At 50.2% G+C, this 20,705-nt stretch overlaps 5 protein-coding genes across 5 annotated transcripts; 3 read left to right on the top strand and 2 right to left on the bottom strand.

The window, feature by feature from the left end:
- Window positions 1–436: 436 nt before the first annotated feature.
- N7457_007566 (DNA topoisomerase 2) lies at window positions 437–6,018 on the top strand (the record flags this gene model as incomplete). Its single annotated transcript, XM_057178609.1, has 3 exons — window positions 437–514; window positions 573–905; window positions 964–6,018. 3 exons carry the CDS (start codon window positions 437–439, stop codon window positions 6,016–6,018), a joined length of 5,466 nt encoding a protein of 1,821 aa, XP_057030353.1.
- Window positions 6,019–6,922: 904 nt separating this feature from the next.
- On the bottom strand, window positions 6,923–8,571 carry N7457_007565 (uncharacterized protein; the record flags this gene model as incomplete). The annotated part of the gene is made up of 5 exons (XM_057178608.1): window positions 6,923–7,950; window positions 8,043–8,071; window positions 8,118–8,127; window positions 8,177–8,296; window positions 8,361–8,571. The coding sequence occupies 5 exons, from the start codon at window positions 8,569–8,571 to the stop codon at window positions 6,923–6,925; spliced, it is 1,398 nt and encodes a 465-aa protein (XP_057030352.1).
- A 3,371-nt stretch (window positions 8,572–11,942) lies between these two features.
- Window positions 11,943–13,416, bottom strand: N7457_007564 (uncharacterized protein; the record flags this gene model as incomplete). Its single annotated transcript, XM_057178607.1, has 6 exons — window positions 11,943–12,467; window positions 12,523–12,719; window positions 12,774–12,891; window positions 12,948–12,979; window positions 13,041–13,157; window positions 13,380–13,416. 6 exons carry the CDS (start codon window positions 13,414–13,416, stop codon window positions 11,943–11,945), a joined length of 1,026 nt encoding a protein of 341 aa, XP_057030351.1.
- Window positions 13,417–15,234: 1,818 nt separating this feature from the next.
- N7457_007563 (uncharacterized protein) lies at window positions 15,235–15,643 on the top strand (the record flags this gene model as incomplete). The annotated part of the gene is made up of 2 exons (XM_057178606.1): window positions 15,235–15,475; window positions 15,576–15,643. The coding sequence occupies 2 exons, from the start codon at window positions 15,235–15,237 to the stop codon at window positions 15,641–15,643; spliced, it is 309 nt and encodes a 102-aa protein (XP_057030350.1).
- Window positions 15,644–16,499: 856 nt separating this feature from the next.
- N7457_007562 (uncharacterized protein) lies at window positions 16,500–20,514 on the top strand (the record flags this gene model as incomplete). The annotated part of the gene is made up of 5 exons (XM_057178605.1): window positions 16,500–16,678; window positions 16,735–16,825; window positions 16,883–19,519; window positions 19,572–19,889; window positions 19,942–20,514. The coding sequence occupies 5 exons, from the start codon at window positions 16,500–16,502 to the stop codon at window positions 20,512–20,514; spliced, it is 3,798 nt and encodes a 1,265-aa protein (XP_057030349.1).
- Window positions 20,515–20,705: the final 191 nt, after the last annotated feature.

Below are 20,705 nucleotides of genomic sequence, written 5' to 3'. Positions count from 1 at the left end.
AATCCAGCCGCTTCTACATAGCTCTGTAACTGAGATGTGTCTCACAAATTGGCTTGAAGACAACATGGAATCCGAGGGGGCCCCATGGTGCTTCCTTCGTTTGTTTGGGAATTGCCTAATTGAGTCGTGTTTGGGGGCGGTGAGGAATAATGATGATCCGAGTGGTTGTAAACCGCCCACCGCCCCCTGCGAGTCGCGACTTGCCCGGGCAAAAAAACAACAGGCGCTTCCCCTCTCTGCTCCCTCCGTTCTTTGTTTCCAAAATTGCTTCTTTGTTTACCATTTTCCGGCTTGGGCATGCCGAAGCTTTATTCATCTATTCCTCGACATTGGTAGATAGTGTCACTCGTTTGTCTCGATTTCGAGGCCTATTTTAGGTCCCTTCCCCCTCCTCCATCGCGCTCCATTGCGCTTCATCAGTCTACTCATCATCACCATGGATGACTCAATAATGGATGATTCGCCCTTCGAGGATAACGGAGGCAGCTCTGACTTTGCTCCTGAGCCTGCACCGGTATGGATTGTGATCAACATCGGGTTCAACATTGCTTGCTGACATTACGCGTCTACAGAAACCGAAAGCTAAGGCGGCCCCTAAGAAGGCTCCTGCCGCCAAATCCGCCGCCAAAAAGACCACCCAGACCACATTGAAGGTTAAACCCGCCGCAAAGTCGACTGCAGCTAAGAAGAAGGCCAAGGTGGACAGCGAAGACGAGATGTCCGATATTCAAATGTCCGATGATGATTCCTTGCTCTCCCACACTCCTCCCAAGGCAAAGAAAACGGCTGCTCCCAAGAGAGCTGGTTCAAAACCTCTCGGTGATGTCGAAAATGAGTCACACGGAGGAGAGACTGCTGTTGATGGCGTGAGCAAGAAAGGAAGCACATCAGAGAAGTACCAGAAAGTAAGTCTGCCGCAGCTGCTAGCCTGAGGTCCGAGTCCTCGTTTCTAATTTACTGCAGCTTACCCAACTCGAACACATTATCAAACGTCCCGATACCTATATTGGATCAACCGAACGCACCACACAGCAGATGTGGGTGTACAACTCCGGAACTGAAGTTATGGAGTACCGCGATGTCTCTTTCGTCCCTGGTCTCTACAAGATATTTGACGAGATTGTGGTCAATGCCGCCGATAACAAGCAGAATGACTCGAGTATGAATGAAATGCGAATTACAATTGATCGCGAAGCCGGTGAAATCAGCGTGTGGAATAACGGCCGTGGTATTCCCATCGAAATCCATTCCAAGGAACAGATTTACGTGCCCGAACTGATCTTCGGCCACCTTCTCACATCCTCCAATTATGACGATAGCCAACAGAAGGTGACTGGTGGACGCAACGGTTTCGGTGCCAAGCTTTGTAACGTTTTCTCGACAGAGTTCACTCTTGAGACCCAGGACTCCAATCAAAAGAAGAAGTATAAGCAAACATGGACCGATAACATGACCAAGATGGGCAAGGCGAAGATCACAGATGCCAAGGGAGATGATTACACCAAGGTCACTTTCAAGCCTGACTTTGCCAGATTCGGCATGGAAGGCATTGACGATGACTTCGAAGCCCTTGTTAAGCGAAGAGTTTACGATTTGGCGGGCACCGCCAATGTGGCGGTCAAACTAAATGGCTCGCGTATTCCCATCCGCAACTTCAGAAAATACATGGAGATGTACACCAAAGCCATTCGCAAGGAGCGCGGTGATGATGGCCCTCCCTCAAAGGATGAGATCATCACATGCAGCCCCGACCCTAGATGGGAGGTCGGTTTTGCTGTTTCCGATGGCTCTTTCCAACAAGTCTCATTCGTCAACTCCATCGCGACAACCTCAGGCGGAACGCACGTCAACTACATTGCGGATCAAATTTGTACCCGCTTGGCTGATCAGGTGAAGAAGAAGAACAAGACCGGAGCAACCTTGAAAGCTGCACAGATTCGGAACCATATTTTCATTTTTGTGAAGGCTTTGATTGTCAACCCAGCATTTACCTCTCAGACCAAAGAACAGCTGACGACAAAGACCAGCCAGTTCGGTAGCAAGTGTCCCCTTGATGAAGACTTCTACAAGAAGGTCTTGAAGACTGAGGTCATGTCGAATATTTTGCATTTTGCGGAGCAAAAGGCTGACCAGATCTTGAAGAAGGGCGACACCGGCCGTCGCTCGCGTATGAACAACCCAAAGCTTGTCGACGCCAATAAAGCCGGTACCAGAGATGGTCACCGCTGCACCCTCATTTTGACCGAGGGTGACTCAGCCAAGGGATTGGCCATGGCAGGTAGATCAGTTGTCGGGCCGGATTTGTTCGGCGTGTTCCCCCTGCGCGGAAAACTTCTCAATGTCCGGGATGCTTCTTTCGACCAGATTTCAAAGAATGTTGAGATTCAAAGTATCAAGAATTTCATTGGTCTACAGCACAAAAAGGAGTACACTGAAACCAAAGGACTTCGATATGGCCATCTCATGATCATGACTGATCAGGATCATGACGGCAGTCACATCAAGGGTCTGTTGATCAACTTCCTGGAGGCACAATTCCCCAGCTTGTTGAAGATCCCCGAGTTCCTCATTGAGTTCATCACCCCTATCATCAAGGTTTGGAAGGGTGATCCCAAGCACCCGACCAAGCAAAAGTCTTTCTTCACCATGCCCGAGTACGAAGCATGGCAAGAACTTCACAAAGATGAACGTGGCTGGGATCACAAGTATTACAAGGGTCTGGGAACCAGCACTACGCAAGATGCTCAGGTCTATTTCCGCGACCTTGATCGTCATCTTAAGGAGTTCCATACCATGCAAGAGGGTGAAGCTGGACTCATTGAGCTGGCTTTCTCCAAGAAGAAGGCAGATGAGCGTAAAGAATGGCTTCGTCAATATAAACCTGGCACATATCTGGACCACTCAGTATCCAAGATCACATACACTGACTTCATCAACAAAGAACTCATTCTGTTCAGCATGGCTGATAATCAGCGTTCGATTCCTTCCGTTGTCGATGGTTTCAAGCCCGGTCAGCGCAAGGTGCTCCACACGTGCTTCCGCCGCAATCTAAAAAAGGACATGAAGGTCGTTGAGCTGGCAGGTCATGTATCTGGAATGACAGCCTACCACCACGGCGATACGTCCCTTCAACAAACGATCGTGGGTCTTGCTCAGACTTTTGTTGGCTCCAACAATATCAACTGCCTTGAGCCAAGCGGAAACTTTGGTAGTCGACTTCAAGGTGGTAGCGATTGTGCCAGTGCACGTTACATTTACACCCGCCTCTCTCCCTTCGCGCGTAAGATTTTCCACACTGCCGACGAACCCTTGCTGGTGTATGGCGAAGATGATGGGAAGAAGATTGAGCCCGAGGTCTTCATGCCTGTCGTTCCCATGATCTTGATCAACGGTGCGGATGGTATTGGAACTGGTTGGAGTTCTTCCATCCCCAACTATAATCCAGAGGACATTGTGAGCAACCTCAAGCGACTCATGGCTGGTGAGCCTACTCAGCCAATGCAGCCTTGGTTCCGTGGTTTCACCGGCGAGGTTGTTGCCATTGGTGGGGATCGGTACAAATTCAGCGGTATCATCAGGGAATGTGGTGACAAGGAGGTCGAGATCACCGAATTGCCCATCCGAACTTGGACCCAGGATTTCAAGGACAAGTTGGAGGATATTATCAAGGCAGAGAAGGTTCCCTCCTTCATTAAGGACTATAAGGATTACAATGATCACACCAATGTTCACTTCATCATCCAACTGGATGAGAAGCACATGAAGGCCGCCTTGACTGAAGGGTTGGAAGAGAAATTCAAGTTGACCAAGACGCTTGCGACAACCAATCTCGTCGCTTTCGATCCCGAGGGCCGCATTACCAAGTACGCCAGTGTCGACGATATTCTCAAGGAATTCTTTGTCATCCGCCTCAAATACTATGAGCGACGCAAGCAGTTCCAGCTTGCCGATCTACAGAGGGAGCTGGAAAAGCTGAGCAACCAAGCTCGCTTTGTGCAGATGATTATTGATGGCAAATTGGTGATTTCTAAGAAGAAGAAGGATGTCCTTGTCACTGAGCTGAAGGAGAAGGGCTTCACGCCAATCTCTAAGGTGGCTGACGCCGCTAAGATGGGTGAAGATCAACCGGTAGTAGAAGAAGAAGAAGACGATGAGGAGTTGAATGAGAAGGAGACTCAAACGCTATCGAACTCTTATGACTACCTTCTGGGTATGCCCATGTGGTCACTGACCCAAGAGCGGGTGGAGAAGCTTCGTCGCCAGATCGGTGATAAAGAGACCGAGGTTGACGTCTTGATTAAGCTGTCCAAGGAAGACATCTGGAACACCGATTTGGATGAATTCATCAACGAGTGGCGCTTCCAGCTTGAGGATGAACGCCGCCGTGCCCGCAAATTGGCCGACTCAGATCGTCGTACCTCACGCAAGCTAGCCACTAGCAGTGGTCGCGCCCCGGCTTCTCGCAAGCGTAAAGCTGCCAACGGTGATGATCCGGATGACGAAGATTTCGGGGGCCCTAAGACAAAGAAAGCTGTCGCTGCCAAGAAAAAGGATCAGCCTAAGAACAGCTTGATGAACTTCCTCAACCAGTCCTCCGTCAAACCAAGCCCATCACCTGCGGCAGATGGCACTGACGATTCAGACGATGAGTTCAATTTCGACATGGAGGTTCTTCCAAAGAAGAGCCGTGCGCCTTCAAAGCCCAAGACTTCGCCCAAAGAAGAAGACGACTTCATCGATATCAACGAGCTCCCCCAAGCCTCGCGAGCCTCGACTCAGCCAGTCGATGACATGATGGATGTCGATGAGGCCCCCAAACCAAAACCGGCACCCAAGGTGGCAGCCAAACCGGCTGCTAAACCGGCGGCGAAACGAGGACCAAAAGCTAAGGCCAAGATCGAAGAAGATTCAGATGACGATTTCTTGGAGATTGCTAAGTCTGCGGCTTCCAAGCCTGCATTGCCATCCTCACGCGCTCGCAAGCCTGTGAAATACTCAGCTCCGAGCGACTCCGACAGCGACAACGGTGACGATCTTCTTGGAGATGTCAGCTTGATGGTCAAAGGAATTGGTGGCGATTCAGGCACAGAGTCTCGGCAGCTCTTTTCGGAGCGCCCCCGTTCTGAAAGCGGCGCCAGCGTGAAGACTGCCGCCAAATCCTCTATGGCCAATGACGATTTTGATCCGGATGAGACCGATTACAGCAAGCTCATTCCCCAGAATTCCCCACGGCGTTCCATTCAGGTCAAGCCCAAGGACAACAAGATTGACGACAACGATGAAGACGACGATGAGGACGACGATGAGGACGAGCCAGTCAAACCAACTGCTCGGGCCAGGGCTGCGCCCAAGGCTAAGACTGCACCAAAGGCTGCCTCCAAACCTGCCACCAAGGTCATGGATCTGGATGACGACGAGGAGGAGGAGGAAGAGCCAGTCAAGCCAACTGCTCGAGCCAAGGCTGCTCCCAAAGCTAAGGCTGCTCCAAAGGCTGCCTCCAAACCTGCCGCCAAGGTCATGGATCTGGATGACGACGATGAGGAAGAGGAGGAGGAGGAAGAGCCAGTCAAGCCAACTGCTCGAGCCAAGGCTGCTCCCAAAGCCAAGGCTGCTCCAAAGGTCGCCGCTGCCACCTCAGCACCCAAGGCGCGTGGCCGACCGAAAAAGGAGCCAGCTCCCAAACCTGCCCCCAAGTCTGCTCCAGCGGCTTTATCTCCGGCTGCTAAGGCCTATGCTTCGAAACAAGCTAAGGCGAGCAAGAAAATTGCAGATGATTACTCCGAGGATGACATTGACGCAATGGCCAATGATATTCTGGATTCCCCGGCTGGCAAAGTGAATGTGAATATTTCGGACGATGATGACGATGAACCTGCTCCTGCTCCACGTCGCGCGGCCGCAGGCCGTCCGGCTCGTCGCGGTGCCACACAGCAGAAGAAGTCATATGTCATTGAGGATGACAGCGATGAAGAAGCATCGGCTGACGACTTTGACGACGACGAAGATGAGAGCGACTAGGCGGGTGAATAGATAGTGAGGCGTGAGGCTCTGCGGATCATTTGAGATGTTCTGCTTGAGGCAGCGTTCTCCATTGTGTCTTTATTTTCTTTCATTTCCATGTCTTATTTGGTATTTTATGGGGATTTGGCAGAGCCAGCACATGCAGTGCGACCGCGGGTGTTTAATTTCGTTTCTCTTGCTATATTGCTTCATTAGTCGTCCAATAGTTTTACCTAGTCTGAGGATTATGTGCAGATCCTATTGCCTTCCTGTACATTTAACACAAGGTTGCCTTTTACCTCGCAGTTCACTCTACACTACATACACCTACACCATGTGCAATATATGGTCTTACGATAAAAGCAATAGTTTACTGGTGGATAGAAGATTAATCCAACTAATAAGCTAGGACACAGAAGAATAGGGAGCCAATGATACACGAAGTTCACAACCAGGATAGGACCGCGCCAGACATTGACTTAGAGACGAGCACATCAGACGTTCAATGGTGAGGCGCGAGGCCTCTCCAGGAATTTTCTCGAACTGGCTTTCTCAACTGAAAGACAGGGCTCTATTGGCCATACAGTGGTTTTAGAGGATAGGATCTTGTAGAACTTGAAATATCCAACGAACGTCAACATCTGATGCTATCTAGCCTCAAGTCCAGAACCAATCTCGAGCGAACTGAAATCGCATTGCTACACCTGGGCAATGTCACCAAATCCTTCAAGAATCAAACAAGAGACTCCTTCGACTTCGAGATGCATACCCTCCAAACTCCAAATCCAATCACACAAAATCCCTCACAAAAAGATGCATAGAAATAACACCACCCTACAAAAAAAAAGCCATCAATCCCTAGGCCATAAACGCCGTCCCCATTCCATTGTGTGCGTCATGTCACCTTCGCAGCCCCTCGCAGTCAAAGCGAGGCCCGACGTCGCTTACGACTGCCAGGGGCCCCGCCGTCAAGAGAACGGCAGCCGAACGGCGTGGCAAGCCCGTCATCATCAATCTCGGATTGAGCGTCAGTGCTTTCCAGCTCATTCTTGTGTAGACGAAGCAGAGCTTCAGCAGCCTTCACCTCACGGGCGAAGTGAGGTACCTGCGCAGCCCGTACCGGTCGAGACTTCCGACTGGGGTTCTTCTTGCTCTGGGAGTCACGGCTAGTAGACCCGTTCTTGATAATCGGATATCCACTCGGGGATCTCTTGAGGGATGGTCCACGGTAGTCTTCATCATTGGCGTCGTCAACCTGCCAATCATCATCCGAGTCGGTCGTATCATCATAGTCACTCTGTCTGATTTCCAGATCTGAAGCGGCATCAGGAGGCCCATCAACAGAAGGACAGTTTGGGGTGGAATACATGTTAGACGAGCTATCGCTCTCCATGTCACTTTCCTCGCCGATAGGTCCAGGAGGATTCTCAGGGCGTATAGCATCCGATATAGCACGGATAATGCTCTGCGGTGACTCTACGCGCGGGGGAGGGACATCTGAGCTGCGCGGGGGGTTGATCGGCGTGAAGTTAGAGAATGGCGACAGGCTCTTGGGCGACATGCAGTAGGGCTCCGTGGAGGATTCCCGGCCACTAGGGCTACTCTCGGCATATCTATGACGCGGCATTTTGAGCAGATCCAGAGCCAAGGATGTCTCTTCCCCGGTTAATAGCCGTGTGTTGATAAGGCTCCGTGTCGGGGAAGGCATCGATGCTGAAGGGCTGACACCGGCGCCAGCACTCAACTCCAGGGAGCGATAGTAGTTGGCCGTCTTGGTAGCACGTTGTACAATCTCCTGCGGGATCACCATGCGACCATAGTTCTTGCGGTCTGTCGGATGAATACACATGCCCGGGAAGTCTGTACCAAACAGTGGAGTCAGTGCAAACCTGATTTTCCAGCAGAACGTTGCTGCCATTGCTTTGGCGGCGTCGTAGGGCATCCAGTATCCTATTTGAGAAGAAAGCCATCACTGTTAGATCTACCTTGTCCAAGGATAAAAAGGAAATCAACACAAAAGGTCAAGGACATCAAGGTCATACCTTGGGCGGAAAGCGCTCCACCGGTAATGCTGTGACAGATCTCACGGAGGCCGGCGTTTTGATTTAACATCTTACCCGGGGTGGTCTATAGCAAGTCAGAGACTCCGAGTCTATGGGGTAGTGTTCTTGTGTACTTGCCTTCGAGTAGCCGTTGCATTTGAACAGGTGCGTAATTCGCACGATGCCAATATTGTAGTCCCACATGACATGCCATTCTTTATCATCGCCAGGAATCCGGAACGTGTACTGAAAGACTAGAAGGAGTTAGTATTTGAGATGTATTTGATATATGTTTGTGTGTGTGGCATCGACGCATACCATGAAAACTATCTCGGCCAGTCTTTTCTTGGAAGGTTTTCTTGTCACTGGCATAGGGGATATGGCGAGGGTAGTCTCGAATAAGGCCCATGGGGTGCAGCGAGAAGTGCCGATGGATCTTCTCCAACTCTGCGTCTCGCTCTTCGTGTGGAGGGTAGCGGCACACACCCTGGACCTTACCAGGACGGAAGATCAGAGCGTCCTTGGCCATCTTCTGCCGTTTCTCACGAGTGGCAGGAAAGGAAGTAGAGAAAGGGATTCGCCTTTCAGGCTGAGGATTCAGAAGGGAATTGATAGATATCATGAATACGGTCAAGAGCTATCCTTGAAGTAAGAGAGGGATGGAAGAAGACACAAAGGTTCCGGGGGGGAAAGAGGGAGGTTAAGGTCTCTTCAATAGAACGGTGTTTCTTTTCCAGAAGAACTGAAAGGTGATATCAAACCTGACGCAACAAAGTGAAGCAAGACAATCCTACACCTTTGTTCGAAGGTTTGTTCTGCACTGCTTCTACTGCTGTTTGCTGGCAAATATCGAGGAAAGTAAAACACGGTGAATGTCCTTCACTCGGCAAATGTCTGATATCTTCACCGGTTCTTTACCTTTCTCCCTTCAGGTCTTCAGTGCACGAGTCGACGTTTGTCTTGTGGCAGTTCCAAGCATCTTCGACTTTGGACTGGCCACGCAGTATGCATGGTATTATCGATGCCCATGCCCCTGGAATTACAGGATACGGTCCATTTGAGACCTGTGTCTCTCAGCTCTCGAGGCATTGCTGGTTTCACATTCACAACTGCGACTTCCCAAAAGAAAGGAGCATGGCAACCGTCTTAGGGACCTATGTGGATATCCTGAGTGTACTCTAGGAAAGAGAATCACTGCATGCAAACAGCCTGTCACGGCACTTTGCACAAAGTACTATATCACTCATGTCATGAAACTGGGCCCTAATATCCCAGGGTGAGGAACTCAACTGCTGTCCCACCGTTTTTTCCTTCAGAATCTGATCGAAGAAGACATGTCAGATCCTCCTTGGTACCGGGCTGGAAGGTGCTACAACAACCGGAGAATGAGGACACCAGTCCAGTGGTCCAATAAGAAGCTACATACCCCATGGTGGCTCAACAGGATGGGCACCAAAGAGGTCTCAGACCCACGGCAAGCTGCAGGGCGACTCATTCCTTGTATGACGGGAAGATACATTCCCTGCTGGCGAGTCTGCGAAGTGCATCTGAGAGAAGCGGTGCTGCCGAGATAAACTTCTGACCGGATCAAAGATTCTGGGAAAGCGACAGGGATGCTTCTTTGCTTGGGGGCACCCCGCGCTTTCATGCCTCTCTGTGCCTTATAGTGGCTGTACCAGTTTATATCTGGGAGATTGGAAGATTGGAATAAGGCTGAAGTATACGGTCAAACAGAATCTTGTGGTGTCAAAGAAACAAGAAAAGAGATAAAAAAGAACTAATTCAATTCAAATTTAATCCTTGGACATGATTCTACTTCCATTTTTCCTGCATTTTTCCACTTTCTTTTGGCCCAGTCAAGTGCCCAGTCTAGGATCCTGATCACTCTCATGTAGACCGCTCATTGAGCGAGTCTGAGGGCGTGCATATATCAGAGACATGAGCTTTTCGTATGTGCAGGACAAATCACTCAGGCCGCAAAGAATATTCCATGCATGCTTCTATGCAGAAGTCCGACACGTTGGTGGCTGTGAGAGCCCACATTCTCGGTGTGTATCTTCTTCCCCCTCTCCTTAGACTGACTTCTACCATAGTGCCACACTGGCTTCTTCCGGTCCGTTTTAGAACCCGCTATTGTATCCACCTGCCTGTCCAGTGCAGTCTGCGTAAGACTTCTAAAAGGTACAAGGGCTCCCTCCGCCAATCGGTCTCGGGCTAGGGCAGCAGCAATGCAGAACGCCGCAGAAAACGGTGCATAACGACGGCGGCAGGACACTATGCAATCTAACTGGAGACCGCAAAAGTCGAGGACTGAGACGTCAACAAGATGTCAATACGACCGGGCTAGTTTTCGAGGGGTAGAATTGGCTCAATTGCATTGAGGTCGGTCTGCAAAGAGTCCCAATAGCCGAGACTGATAGGAGCCTAGAAAGAGGCCGGGTTTCCAATGTCTAAGACACTTTGGTCCTGGTTGGATAGCTCGATTGGATTCCAAAGAGCGGTAAACCCGGACATGCGTGTCCCTCAGCGTCTGCGACGCGTCTTAGATACCGAGCTTCTGGAAAAGGGGCAAGAAGGCATGTCTCAATTGGGATGCTGCTGTTGGCGTTTAGGCCTTTTCAAGCGGGTGCTTCCTCCCTACTCGTCTCAGAAAAGCATCGTCTAGCCCCCTTAGTGACATGTGCTCTTTCAGACTGCCCTTGAGCTTCTCTCTTTTGTTCACATGTTTATCAAGAGTTCGACGGGTTATTCTTCCTCAGGCTCTGAAGGACGCCGCGGTTCCATGACAGCATGGTTTCAACAAGTGAACCAGGAATAAAAGGAGGATCCTACTCACAGGAGTCTGCAAGATTCGATACTGAATCCAAGTTTCAACTAGAATCAACGATTCGCTTCCATCACAAAGAGGTCCAGTCCTCGACCCGTTCAACACAAAATACAAACCGGACCCGACACCTGTTCTACACGCACCGATGTCCACGAGATCCCCTCACTCGCAGATATCAGGCAACACTCCGGATCTGTACCACAGCTCTCGAATCCGGGGTATATGGGGGAGTGTGAGAGGTGAATGGGAAACACCGTTCCGAGCACGACTGAACAAGGTAAGTCTTCGAGGGAGAGGGGAAGCACAATGAAGGGAAAACAGAACCGTCACAGGCCGGCCCGAATCGCGATGCGGCGAATGGGGGGCCGAGTCAGTGGACCGGGATGAAACTCAACGGCCTTGCACCAAAATCAAGGCCGCTTGCAGGGGAGTATGAACAATTACCCAAGTGGGCTGGGTCGAGGTTTTTGGTGCATCTGCTTCCTCCCGATGAATTGGAATCTTCACGGGGGTAGATTGGCGCTGGCATCCTGGTAAGTAGTACGCATATTGTCTTCCGCTATCTCAATACATCATCACCGAGGGCCCTGCGAGGCTCGAGGACGGACACACTGCAGGATACTATAGCACGTTCAGATCGTGAATTTATGTAAATGTATTCCATTAGAAACAATATGAACCCGAGAAAGACATAGACAAAGGGTGTTCGGTGAAGAGAAATAGACAGGTAAAGATGCCCAGTGCCTTGAAAAGGGGGTGGAAGAAGATAATGAAAAAGGGATACAAGAAACATAGCAGCTCATTCATCGCTCAAGAGTACTGCATATTTTTTTTGTTCGTCAACACGAGGATTTGGTGTTCAAAGTACATGCATTCAGAGGTACACATATCCCTAGCGAAGACCAGGTGACTCAGAATCCAATTGCGCATGTCATTCGGCTGATCCAGCAATAATCATGGCCAGAATAATGATATCTATGCACCAAAGAATGTTTGATTGGTGCCCACATTTGAGTTCAATCAACAGTCCTGGTCGAAAATAAACGATGACCTAGGACAATTGGGGAATCACTTTAGATAGCCAGAAGAGGCTCACGGCCACCAGCCTGCTCTGCCGGCTCGATAGTTGCAACAATGTCAGACTCGGGAGCCTGGGCGACGGGGGCGGCCTGGGGAGCTTCGGGGAAGTCCTCATGTTTGATGGCAGGCTCGGCAACGGGGGCAGTGAAGTCGGCAATGGGCTCGGTCTTGACAGGTTGGACAACGGTCTCACGCTTGATCGGGCTCGCAACCTTGGTTGTCTCTGGGGAGACAGAGCGGCGGGAAGGGATGAATTCCTGAGCCATGGAGCTGTACTCGTCGACATACTGCTTCATCAGGTCGGTTGCGTGTGAGGTACGTTCACCAGCTATTTCCCGAAGCTGGGTGGTTTGGGACTGGATGATTTCCTGGGCGTTTTGGATCTGTTCATCGATGATCTCACGGTTGGTCATGTAGATAAGGGGAGCGAAGTATGTGGTGGTCACGGCGATCACAGCAAAGCCCCAGAAGGGAATGAAGCGGATCAGCCAGTAGCCGGTGAAAGCAGCAATGAAAGCCTATGAAATTGTTAGTCTCTGCGCTTTGATATATCATGTGTCTCGTCAAACCTACAAAAACAGTGTGGACAACATTCTCGACGAACACAATGCGCTGGAACTCGATCAAGAAGAAGTCCACCAGCTGCTCAAGGTCATCAAGCACGGCCTCAACGGTCTCCTTGGGGACAGTGTAGTAACGGCGGGGTCGGAATCCACTGGCGACTCCCTGCTTGAGGATGACATGGCCAGCAATCTCAACAGTAGCGGTCACTGTACACAATTGTTAACGGACCACTCTTTCCGACTAGCAGACGACCAACTCACATCCCAACAACATGTACAAAAACTTCAAGGCCCAACGGAGCAGAGGCAGATAACGGGCGGCGAAGATGAAAGTAACTACGCTAGCGTAGGAGACGGCGGTCGCACGAGGTTGTTCCCACTATGCACATAGACATTAGCACGGTGGACATGTTGAAGACTAAGGTGAGGACTCACGCTCAAAAGACTGTAAATCAAAGAGTGATAGTCTAAGCGAGCATCAGTATCCCACGGTTCGATCAATTCCATCAATGCAGTCTCATGACATACAGGTCAAAGGTTGACCATCGGCGGTCGTGGTGGAAGGGGTCACACGCGAGTCTTGGAGTTGGCGAAGCTCTTGGCCGGTGCGGGAAGCTTCGGACTTCACATTATCGACAATGGGGCCTACCAGAAATTTGGTTAGCATGCTTTGAGAGCGTGAGAAACCTCTGAGTTCCTATATACCCTTGGTAATCACATCACTGATGCCTGAGGGCAAGAGCAGTCAAGGTCAGTCTGTGTTGTGGCAAGCGAATTTCAGAAAAAGAAAGGAGCGCACTGTAAAATGACAGGTTAGCGTATTCATTCTGCAGGATTGAAATGACCTGTTGGTTTTTCCCACCTTACTGCCCGTGTTAGGGTAGGTCACGTCACCCGAAGCCATGGTGAAATTTGTGGGAGGCACTCAGGAGGTTGGGGAAATTAGAAAATTCGTTAGAGGCGTGTCAAGCGAGGCGAAGCATGAATTTGAAAGAGAGAAGAAGGAAGGAGAGTAGGAAGCAAGGGAAAGAGAAGAGAAAAGATAAGGGAAGATTCGACTTGTTGTGATGCTGTCATGTGCGTTGCCAAGCCCGAACAGGGAACGAGCTTCCCCCTATGATGTCTATGGCATGACGATGAGCATTATTAATAGTACTAGGATTCTGGATATCAGAGTCATTGATATCGATAGTACGGAGGACTTAGGATATCTCATTCAAAAAGCAGCTATATGCTGATCTCGGCCTATAATATTGTGTGTCGACACTCCAAGCCCCTCTCCTATATGTGGCATATATATGATGCCGAGTACCCCCACGGCTATACTCCACAACCTCCATATATGGACGAATCAATTCAACCTACGGAGTACTGCGGCCTTCACGGAAGTACCTAGGTAACATCCCGCTGATGGCCTTATTTTTGTATGACTGTACCATACGAATTCTGTCCAACCCGCCATCATATATAAGGAGCCTTGTGAGCGACTGATGATCAATGTCGCTACAATCATAGAGGACGTTCAGGGGCAAACTTCTCATCAATTGTTCTCTCCTTTCTTACAAAGACAGTCATCTTTCGTTCTATACAGGATATCATCTATCAAGATTAGAGGCACATATATGGGCACAACTAAAACAAAGTGCTCGGGGGTGTATATAAAAGTGGAATGTTAGCGGTTTGATGTCGCTTCCCGCGTATCAAAAGCTGCATCCCTGCAGGAACAGTGCCTGTGATGATATGGTTGGCTGATCTGCGCTTAGGTCCAAGGCTTCGCTTCAGCCTCACCAGCAGCTGAATTTGACCCGCCGTACTCCGTATGTATTTATAGGCAATCTTCCCCCTTGTCATTCCCAACACACCGAGTAGACGGATTTCACTGAGAATGGGATCCTCAAACCTTTCGTCTGCTGGTTTTACAGACTACAATAAACAGACGTAAAGCTACTTTTTTTTTGCTTATTCCTTCCAAATTCGCTATGAGATCTTCGCTTACGCCCTAGCAAATGGCCCAGACATCACACATCCACTTGGGGAAGATGAGTACACTGATAGGTCAGGGTATCATATCCACCATTGGGTCTATACAGGATTGCTACAGACCTGTAAAATAGTTTACATGGAGGCGTGGCTTATGCCCTTCACCTGTTCGGAAATGACATTCTGGACGCCGATGTCAGACCGTACTTCTAAACACATAACTCTGATCAAGGGAATGCAACGAAGTCTGAACCTGATCCATGTTCGACATGGCCAAATGCTAGGTGGCCATGTTCAAGTGTCCCCGCAACTAAGTCTATGGGAGCCAAGTTCATGGGATTTCGATGGCACCCTCGGCTTCAGGGGGATATTTGAGATGCAGTATGTTCACCCTAAGACCGTCAATTTCACTATCTAATTCAAAGATACCTGGTCCTGGGAACACAAGGATGAGCTATTCATTGTCGGAGCCTGGGGCCAAAAACTAACACTGCCGTCCAGCGTCACCAAGTTCTGTATCAACTTCGAAAGCGTCGATCGGAGAAAAAAGTCAGTGAACTTTCTTGCAGGCAACACGGCTGAAAGCTGGTATTTCCAGCGAGCAGATGGCACCAAGATGCTAGTAGTCAAGTCTGGAACTTTGGTGTCCAGATGGACAGGTAGTTCCCTGATTAGCAGATTCCGCTGACTGCGTGATAAGATAGTGCCTGGTCGGCTTCAGTATTATCCTGTGACTGTAATGATGTGGCCTTCGCAGGAAACATTTGAGGGTCGATATTGTTTGAACCCTCCCCTCCAGGTCGAGTGGAAGCTCCCATTACCCCCAAATTTGGGGTGGCCCTACATTCGGAGGGATTATATGGAATTGGCCGACATCGCCGTTTCTGTTCCTGCTCGTGAAGTAGAAAATGGAATCGGTTATCGCCACAGTTCAGATGGATATGATTCATCGAATGAGGAGGAGGATGAGGAAGTGTCTGGGTGTCAGATTAGACACGCATGCATGTACCCATAGGCTTTAGGCTTGACTTGCACATCTGTGAATATTCGTTGGATTATGCATTTGAATATAGTCTGTGGTAGGCCTCATTCCTGAAATTGAGTCGGGTATGAACTTCGAGACTGATGATATCAAGTTCCATGTCATATAATGTGCGTTCAATTTTCAATTAAGCATTTATTTTCACAATAATGACAAAAGGACATCGATACATAGACTCATGTGCCCTCAAAGGGCAGCAATTTGTTCAGATCGAGCGCAAGAAGTGCCTGTCAAAACACATAACAGTGAGGCTGGACTCTGCTAGCGAGCATCTCAATCACCTCAGCTGGAGACTTTGAAAGGGTCCCAAGCCCTTTTCTCAGCTCTATCAACTGTTGAGTCGTTAGGTTTCGAATGACTCCTGTCCAAGCTCTAAGCTTTTGGCTCAGTCGATGTCCTCTCTTGAGCAGCATGCACATGAGCCTCTGAGAAGTGATGTGGGGGGGCTTTACGCGTATACCAGGACCGCGCATGGACCAGCCCAGTCGTCACAGCGCTGTGTTTAAGCGATATTTGAATGATAAACCGTACAGTAGGCTTTTTTCGAGAGAGGGAAATACAAATGATAGAGAAGATATCTTTATGTTAACATCCTTGATTTGAAGGGTCGAGGCATCAACAATCGATCACCTCTGGGCGAATCTAGTAGTGATAGACAGTATAATAGTTGAATCTACAAAAGACATGAGCAACAATGACGTGTTCGAATGTATGCGGCATGCGTTACTGCCTGTTTTCTCAGGTGTCAAGCAAAATAAGCGGTGTACACGTGACCCACGCGTTGCCAGGCATCCCGATTAGGTCTGTTTTGATTCCCGGCCTCATCTCCATTCCCGACACTAAAACGCGACCCCACAACCCACACCAATCCCCATGATTGTGCGCTTACAGCTCTCCTCGACCGCTCGTCATTAATTGCTACACCCTTTGGATTCCCCAATTTTCAGCGACGGTGTCTTCTTAATATGGCGGCGGCAGGCGCAAGAGCGCAGAAGCCCGTTGGCTCGGCACTATGGATTGCAGCAGAGAAAGAAAACATGGCGGATCTTGTGGAACAAGAGATGGAGGAAGTGGAATATCCCGTTCGACATGAAATGGACTGGCTGAATGAACATATGTCCGAGATATTCTCCAAGGGCCAAACGTAAGTCGCGACCGCACTCTGGTATTTATGTCTCCTCAGTATTGACAGCGATCCAGAAACTTTGCGGATGTGTTCAAAACACCTGGAAAGATGAGAGGCAAAACACCTCGTACAGCTCGAAAGCGTATTCCGGAAGAGTCTCGAGTGGTGCGTATCTCACATATTGAATTCGTCTTAACAGGGCTTGTCTAATCCCCCTTCCAGCCCTTGAGCGAAATATTTTCATCCGCCCAGAAACAATTAGAGAATCAAACATCTCCGAGCCCGTTCATTCATCGTGTTGTTCCGAAACCCGCTCCTCCAGCGGCATCACCTGTGCCCCGCCCTAAGGATGCAACAGAGCAAGCTTCAAACCCCGAGTATCCTAATCTCGCTCAGAATCTCAAGTCCTTCCCCACCTACAACACTGACTCGGGCCACCATGGCATACCCGAAGATGATGAGATGGTACTGCCTGACGTGCAGAAAGAATCACAGGCTTCTACTCAGCCTGTTACCCAACCTCTTGAAGCGCAGCAGCCTATGAGCCTGGATGTCCAAGAGGTCGAGATGCAAGGCACTCAACAAACAAATGAAGAATCTTTCCACACTGCCCAGGAAAATGTCCGTTCTCGTGGAGAGACTGTTGAGCCGAGCAATAACCCAACCCCAACCCAGCTGCGAACTGCGCGGCCGGTTGACTCTGTTCCGAACGAATCTGAGACTGAAAGCACCTCGACTCCAACTAAATTGTCAAAATCGAAGCTGGCAATCAGCAGCCCCGAAAAGCAACAGAAAAGAAAGGAATCCGAGCCAAAAACGATTAGGGGGGATGATCCAGCTGTCTCGAAACCCGAGTCATCGCCAGAGAAAGCTTTGGTGGCACCGGTGGCTCCACCTGTCGAGATGCAACAATCCCAGCCTGAGGATGAAGAGATGGAAGATCCAACCGAGGATGATGACAAAGATGATACAGTTCTGGACAATCTTGATGATATCGGCTCCCCTTCGGATGGTTCCACTCCTGAGCGACCCTTTGCTCGGAAAAGTAGCTTGAGCTTTGCCACCCTCCCCGCACGAGAGCCCTTGAAGACTCGAACCAGCCATGTTGACCTAGCGAAGATGAGTACTGGCGGACGGCCTAGTTACTTCGGCCGGCAGACTGGGGGGCACAGGGTCCCGCAAAATGCGACAGATGAGAATTCTGGTTCCAGAGTATTGGAAATTGATGACGAGAAGGAAGATATCGAAGAAACGGATTCGGATCAGGCCACCAGGATGCACAACAAGAAGTCGACTCAGTCTTTGCACGATAGAATCAGCATGTTGGGCAAACTTCAACCATCCCGTCCAAGAAAGTCAATCACTTCCACCTCTGGGTTAATAGCTGGTCAGATTCCCTATCCGGATCTTCCAGCTTCTAAGCCTGAAGCTAAGTCTGGAGTTTTGAATGAGAAGCTACGTGAAGCTCCGGCGCTCCAGCCTTTATCAGTCGATGATGACTGGATCAAGCCTCTGAACTCACCCCAAAAAGCCGAGCTTTCCAAGAGCAAGACCACGGATGTCGTGGAAAAGCTTTCTGAGGCCGAAAGGGAGCGAGTAACCAACCAGGAATCATTCAGATCAGAGCCCGAACGTCCCAAATCATCTGCCTCGATATTCTCGTCACCCCGGCAGCACGGTCACCAGCAAAGTGCTTCTTTGTCCCATATCACCGGCAATCCATCTACTACTCCAACGGGCTCCCCAAGGCGCTTCGATGGTCATATAAGTGCTTCGAAATTGAGACTACACTCGATCATGAAGTCCGCTAAAGGCTTGTTCTCAAGTACTGGTAACACACCACGAACAGAACACTCTTCTCCTGAGCAGTGGCGGATTCAGCCGAGCGCTGACGTACCGGATAAGAGTGCCAAACATTTATCTCAACCAATTCCGATCTCCAGTTCCCATCGTCAGGAAGGCCGTCGGACAAGAAGCTCGACCGAGAAGGAGGAGAAACGGCGTCAGCACGAGCGGGAAGAACAAGAGCGTGAGGATCGAGAGCGTGAGGATCGAGAGATGGAAGAAGCGCGTGCTGAGAGAGCCCGAGAGCAGGAAAAGCAGCGAGCTCTTCAACTCAAGGCCGCGCAGGAGAACTCGTCGGTCGAACCCGAAGAGAGGCCAAGTTCGGCAGCACCCAAGGCCTCTCAGTCTTACCGGCAACAATCGCGAGAACCCGAATCCACTCAGGAGTCTAACTCGAGGTTTGCAATTCCCCAGCCAAAGCAGAATGAGCGTCGTCCTCTCAAACCCACACGCGAGCCCATCAAACGCCCGACACCACAACCCATGTCAATTCGTGTCGGCAGCACCATGTCTCGCCAACAAATTCCTGTTCCGTCATCTTCGGTGCCTCAGGATTCGAGTATTGCCATGGCCACCTCGGCTCCGGCCTCGAGACCAACTCTGAAAAAGAAGGGAAGCAATGCATCTCTTCATACAGCATCTTCTGCGAGCAGCTTCAAAAGCTCTGTGTCCAGCCAAACACAGGCCCAGCGCAAGGCTCAGATTGCCAGTGACCGCAAGAAGGAGCAGGAACGCGAGGCACGCCGAAAGGAAGACCAAAAGCGGGAGCTAGAACGCAAACGTGCCGCCCAACAGCTGCAACAGGAAGAGGCTCGTCGGCAGGAGCTGAACAGTCGCGCCGAAGCTGAGCGAGAGCGTCAGGTCGAGAGAGAACGTCAAGTCGAACGGGAGCGCCGCGAACGGTCGGCACAGGAGGATCCAAACAAAGCTGCTCGTATGGAAATTATCAAGAAGCGCCAAGCAGAAAATGCTCGGAAGCATGGAAGGCAAGGGAGTCAGCAAATTGTCAACGAGGTAGCGTTTTTGTTCCGATTGAGTGTTTTTGTCTGCCACTAACTATCTCCAGGGTCCAATTCTACAGCATGAGCAAGGATATTCTCAGTCTTCTCAACGAAGCGACTTGGGTACTTCGCGCCCACCATCTCGCTTGGGCAGCTCGATTCAAGCATTTGGCGGTCGCGGTATCAATCCACCCGCGCCTAACCCTGCCAAACCTCCCAAAAGAGGCAACAACGATGAGCCCAACCAACGGCCTGCAGTATCCAAACCTAGTAACGTACAATCCACGGGCGAGTTCAAGCGACGAAAGACTGAGGATGAGCACAATCCTATGCCACCTGTACGCACAATGGCGCAGCCTATCCGTCAATCGAGTATTAGAAAGGTCAGTACCATCTGGTTCCAGGACTTCCCCACGTACACACCACTGATTTCAGGAATCTACACAGCCTTCTACCCTTGGCCGTGGACAGTCATCCATCGCTCCTCAACCTGGGGCTTCCAGCTACCGAAATGCTCAACCTCAGCGCCCCGCGCACCCTATGATCACATACACAAACGGCAAGATACCGTTTGCCGAACCAAACCACGCGCCTCCACCTAGTGCACACAAGCCGACGCCCAATTCCGCACAGCGTCCATTGGCCAAGCCATCCCCTAAGTATCCAAATGGTGAAAACATCCAGTTGCCCGAGGTCAACACGGATAGTGAAGATGATGATTCTGACTCCGAAATGTTCCCCGTTCCCAAGTGGGCACAGGCGAAGGAGCTGGCAGATCTTCTCATAGAGCAAGAGGGTATGGAGGTTGACTCGATCTTCGGGCCAATTGCGCCATTCTCTCTAGAGGAGACTTTCAAGCCGGATAATAAAATCAAAAAATACCGCGTTCGTACCAGCAGTGCCAACTGGTCCGGTCCTGATGGACTCACACAAGAGGAGATCCGAAAGGATATCGCTGATCGACAGCGAATGCGGCTCAATGGTGGTTGGAGCTTCAACGATCAGTGATCAACGTGATGGGATGAATCATTCTTTTTTGGATTGTATATTGACCTGCACATTGAACAGCAGCAGGTCCTTTTTGGGTTGGGGTTTGGCAGTGGACATGGTCATGTCGGTGTTATGGTTGTATTCTCTACCAGGCGTTTCGTGTTATTTTCATCAACCCTCCTGTTTATCTACGGTCTTAGACAACAGCT

Source organism: Penicillium paradoxum, assembly GCF_028828445.1.
Source record: "Penicillium paradoxum strain IBT 22861 chromosome Unknown utg000006l_segment0_segment0, whole genome shotgun sequence".
NCBI classification, from domain to species: domain Eukaryota; kingdom Fungi; phylum Ascomycota; class Eurotiomycetes; order Eurotiales; family Aspergillaceae; genus Penicillium; species Penicillium paradoxum.
This window is presented reverse-complemented; position numbering and strand designations above follow the sequence as displayed.